Source organism: Nanorana parkeri, unplaced genomic scaffold (assembly GCF_000935625.1).
Source record: "Nanorana parkeri isolate BGI_ZX_2015 unplaced genomic scaffold, ASM93562v1 scaffold492, whole genome shotgun sequence".
NCBI classification, from domain to species: Eukaryota; Metazoa; Chordata; class Amphibia; order Anura; family Dicroglossidae; genus Nanorana; species Nanorana parkeri.
This window is the reverse complement of record NW_017306760.1, coordinates 833986-839223: the sequence shown is the minus strand read 5'-3', so window position 1 is coordinate 839223 and position 5238 is coordinate 833986. Positions and strand designations below refer to the sequence as shown.

The following is a 5238-nucleotide window of genomic DNA, read 5'->3' as shown; positions in this document are numbered from 1 at the left end:
CAAAAGAGACACTAGTTCCGGTGACTCTGCTGACCACCCTCTCTTTGGAGAGATCTCTGCTCACCTTCTGTCGTGGCTATTGGACAGGATGTGAAAAAAATCTCTCCAATGGGACATACCGTGTTTCCCCGAAAATAAGACAGTGTCTTATTTTTTTTTTTGCACGAAAAAAGACACTAGGTCTTATTTTCGGGGGATGTCTTACTTTCGGGGAAACACGGTAGATGGCAAAAAAAAGCTGGCAGGGCTTATAACCCTCCCTTACTCTATCCAGAACTAGAAAAAAAGTGTTGGCTTCCGATCTATATGTAAGTGCCAGCTGAAATTTGTAAGGAACATTGGCTACCTGGCTCCTGGTAATTGTCCAGCCCTGGGCTTGAAGTGTATTTCGAGCTAAACCCTTTTCTTTTTGCTTTGAGCATTGTAGGAAATGATTAGAACATCTGTTGCTGGGAGATTTCGCTTCTCGTCCTGCCTTGCAAGCACAACATTAGACGAAATCTCCCACACAGAAGAACAAAAATGTTGGCTGGGGTTACATATGTTTTCTTGAAAAAGTAATAGTACCGGTTTTTCTATACATCTGACAAAACATGTCAAGAACAAAATGTGTTCTTTTACAGTTAATAAACATTGGCCACAAAACATTACTGCTTCTATAAAGTTTCCAGTAAACTGGGAGCGTTCGATTTAATATACTGTACACTATATGCATAACACCTAAAAGAATAAGACAGGTAGCAACATTGTCAGATAATGTATCACTTGGCGCAGAAACTTGTTGCCATTACAAATGTTTTGGCATTCTCATGTTTATTTCTTTTGTTTGTATTGATATGACACAAAAAAGTGGAGAATAAAAAGCCAAAATCTGACACATTCCACTCAAAACTGGAAAGAAATAATTGCATTCCGAGTTTTTGTGGAAACACATGGACAATCTCAAGGTTACAAGCCAATCTGCAGAGATCTCAATGTTCCTGTGTCCACTGTGCGCAACATTGTCAAGAAGTTTACAGCTCATGGCACTGTGTCTGACGAAAGAGATCAAATCGATCAAAGATTGCAACGAAGGATACATTGCACCCCAGAATTCTTTGGTAGTCTTCAGACTTCATAACCCCATGCACCCAGTCATGACACACATCCAGTGCCTGACGCAGCAAAGCAACCCCAAAACATCAGTGAACCTCCACCATGTGTGACTGTAGGGACTGTATTCTTTTCTTTAAAGGCCTCATTTCTTTTTCTGAAAACAATAGAATGATGGGCTGCACCAAAAAGCTGTCACATTGTTTCGTCTGTCCACAGCGCATTCTCAATCTTTGATCAATTGTTCTCTTTCCTCCACTTCCGGGGAGATCAGCTACAGTGCCAGGGGCTGGAAACTTCTTGACAATGTTGCGCACAGTGGACACAGGACACAGGAACATTAAGATCTCTGGAGATGGACTTGTAACCTTGAGATTGCTTTTCCACAAAGACTCTGAATGCAATTATTTCTTGAACTTTGGAGAAGGTGCCAATAATTTTGTCCAATCCATTTTTGGAGTTTTGCCTGGAATGTGCTAGGTTTGGCTTTTTTTTCTCCATTTTTTTGTGTCATACCAATACAGACAAAAAATAAATAAACATGAGAATGGCCAAACATTTGTAATGGCAACAATTTTCTGCGCCAAGTGGTGCATTATGTGACAGAAATGCAGGGGTGCCAGAACTGTGTATACTTATATATATATATATACATATATACACACACAAAATTTGGTGGACAATTGACTGACCCATGCAGCTACAACAGTCTCCACACTTCTAGGAAGGCTTCCCACAAGATCTTGGAGCATGTCTGGGGGGGATTTGTGTCCATTCAGTCAAAAGTTCAGGTACAGATATTGACTGAAGTTAACTGGCTCGGGATTGGCATTCCAATTCATCCCAAGTAGGTTGGAGGTCAGGTCACTCAAGTTCCTCCTTACTAAACTCATCAAACCGTGTGTTTATGGCTTTGTGTACAGGTGTACAGTCCTACTGGGACAGAAAAAGGTCTTCTCCAAACTTTTGGGAAAGCACAATTGCCCAGAATGCCTTTGTATTCAGTAGAATTACGAATACCCTTCACTGGAAACTTCTGAACTCAATCATTTGGAGAGGTATCTACATTTTTTGGGCCATATAGTTAGGTGTGATGGTAGATGTCCACAAACCTTTGATCATATAGTGTAAATGGATTTGCTGAGTAGTTTTGAGCACCAGCAATCATGTGTTCCAACTTGGGTCACTTTTATAACAGAGAGAACTATATGAAAAGGGTGCTTGGCAAAGGCCACTTAGGTGACCCTATTGGTCTTTGCCAAGTCAAACTGAGAAAAATCTGATTTACTGTAGCAAAGTTGTCACGTCAGTATAGAAGTGCACATGATATACCTGCATCTGGACATACCTTATGAGAGTAGTGCTGATCCACAATCCTCGCCAGACCAAAGTCTCCAATTTTCAGGACAAGGTCCTCGGTATTGATGAAAATGTTGGCTGGCTTCAGGTCCCTGTGTAGGACGTTGGCCGAGTGGATGTACTTCAGGCCTCGAAGCAGCTGGTACATGAACAGCTTGGCATGTTCCTCACTGAGCGGACCTTGTTCTAGAAGGCGAGCGAGATCCGTTTCCATGTGTTCCTGAACGATGTACACCACATTGTATCTAAATACGTCCCCCTGCAGGTCGGCCCCTCTTGGCCCCAACACGGCATGAACCTTTACGATGTTGTCGTGGTTAAGACGCTGGATGATCTTTATCTCCCGAAAGGCGTGCTTCACGCTCCGGCAGTCGCCGATGGTTATCTTCTTCACCGCCACCTTCCGGGAATTCTTGCTGTCCGTGGCCGACAGGACCAACCCGTTGGCTCCAAAACCCAACGGCTTAAAATCCACAAAGTGGCCCCCCAAGTCGTAGCCGTACATGTTGGCGATGTAGTCGCACTTTTCCGCCATGGCTTCGGAGCTTCAGAAAACAAAAAAAATCGGTGACACCGAATTACAAAACAAAAGGAGCAGCAAACTTTTAAAATCTTCTCAAAGGTTCGGATCTAAAACAAGATTCTGCAAAAATAGATGAAATCTAAAGATGTCAAATTACTAAAAATTAGAACTTTAGGTTCCTTTCGAAAAAATTTCTTCAAATCCACGAGATCTCATCGGCAGCAGAGCTTAAGTATGTTATCTCTCCGGGGGCTGGGAATTTGACTACAGTGTATAGGTGTCACACAGTAAAACAGCATGCTTGCTTTGTAATCATTACTTTGACGGCTGAGGCGGCGGTGATGTCACGCCGGTGTGTGTGCCATTGGGTGCAGAGGAAACTCACGTCACCAGCTATTTGTCCTCTTTAGGAGACGGTGGAGTCATTCCAGCCACCTGCTCTTGTGACTGCAGCTCGGTAATGAATGAAGGAGCGGGGGGATTGTAGTCTGCCGACGACCATAAGCCAATCTCATCTCAGAGCACAGCTGCAGATCCTCGATGATCCCGCCGTCATCTTCACCGCGCTCCTCTTGCACTTTCCTTCCAAGTGATCCTTGATCTTCAGTAGTGGAGGGGACTCCGGCGGTGCCAGTGACCTGCCCAGTGGTATGCAGACAGCCTTCTCGGCTTTATCGGTCTCTCTGAAAACAAGCACAAGATTGATTGAGCTGATAAGACAATAAGTGTGAACCGCTCGTAATGTTCATTCTCACTGTGTGAAGGTTAATACGAGGAACTGCTGCAGCAAAACGCTGACCTTTGGTAATTCATTAGCTGTGCTCACCTGAACGGCTGCATTCTTCCACCCGGCGAGTATGTTAGACAAGCACAATGGGTTATCAGAACTGGAGCAGACAGAATCAGGAGCAGTCGTCTGTAGTAGCCAATCAGATTCTCTCTTCAGTTTGTTCAGTTAAGCTTTGAAAATGAAAGAGAGAAGGTGATTGGTTGCCGTGCACCAATCTGATTTTTGACTGCTCCCGGTTTTCCAGTTTTTTGCCTCCCTCCCCATCAACATGCCAATGAAATTTTTAAATAACACTTTTCTTTTTTTTTCATTTCATGCCATATTTTAGACGTAACGATGTAATCACTGGGTATCCGCCCTTCTCTATGCAATGCAGGCACTCATGGCTGGTGTGGGAGGGGCCGGTGTTCCATCGAGATGTCCAACTTGTCGAGACCTCCAACTCCCGTCAGTGCACCTGCGCGGCCACCCAAGAGCAGTATCACAATCTCTAATTTGCGATAGTGCATCTGCGTGGGCATCCGATGGCACAGCCACTGAAGCCAGTTGGAGAACTCGATGAGGATTGTGAGGCCGCACAGGCGCACTTCCGGCAATCGGGGAAATCGACGAGGCTTGTAAAAATGCCAGGGCTGGCGCACGCGCACTAGCGACATCACAATGAAATCTCTAACAGATGTCACGTCACGAGTGTGAGATCTCGTCGAGTTAGCCATTTCGACAGAACACCAGCAGGGTGCTGTACATAGCTTCCTGAAAACATCACAGTACCCTGCCTCACCACGCCTCTCAAGAGCCTTCAGCCCTTATGCAAGCAATGGGCCGGCTCTTGGGAGGAGTTATGCAAATATCAAAATGCCTTGATGGGTGGAGGTCAGTCTGGAGGAATGCAGACTGCCCTACGTAACGCCCACATGTGATGCTGAGCCTCCATGATTGAAAGGCATGAAATCCAATAAATGAAAGGGGAACTGCTGCATGATGGTTCTAAGCCAGGGACTCAGAAAGTACTGAAGTCAGAGACAGCCAGGCAACTGGCATTTTCAAAAGCAGGTTGGCAGAGACAGCTTAAAACAGAACTCCAGCTAAAAAGACTTCTGTATGGGTACATTGATCCAGCTTGGCCCCGTGTCTGTATACATACTTTATACCTGGTCGGCCCACGGGGATCCTGTAAACCAGTGCAGTAGGCGAAGCTACTACAGAGCTTTACAGGGATATTCCGGGTCCTGTATGGCACGGAGCTGAGCCACTTCCCCTGAAAACACAAGGGGGGCACTCGCTTAGCACAGCGGCCATTCGGAGAATGTGTAGTACTTTTATCAATGCTTGTATGCAAAATTTTATTATCCTCGACTTGGTGTAGTAAACACTCCTAGACCTCGCAGCAGACACTCCTAGACCTCGCAGCAGACACTCCTAGACCTCGCAGCAGATACTCCTGGACCTCGCAGCAGACACTCCTAGACCTCGC

General features: G+C 45.3%; 1 protein-coding gene across 1 annotated transcript in view; it reads right to left on the bottom strand.

Annotated features, from left to right (window-relative positions):
* Window positions 1–2986, bottom strand: part of MAPK4 (mitogen-activated protein kinase 4) — a 63393-nt gene extending 60407 nt beyond the window's left edge. The window contains exon 1 of the mRNA XM_018561007.1: window positions 2441–2986. Coding sequence (XP_018416509.1) covers window positions 2441–2986 — 546 coding nt within the window. The remainder of the gene's footprint in view (window positions 1–2440) is intronic.
* Between the last annotated feature and the right edge of the window lie 2252 nt (window positions 2987–5238).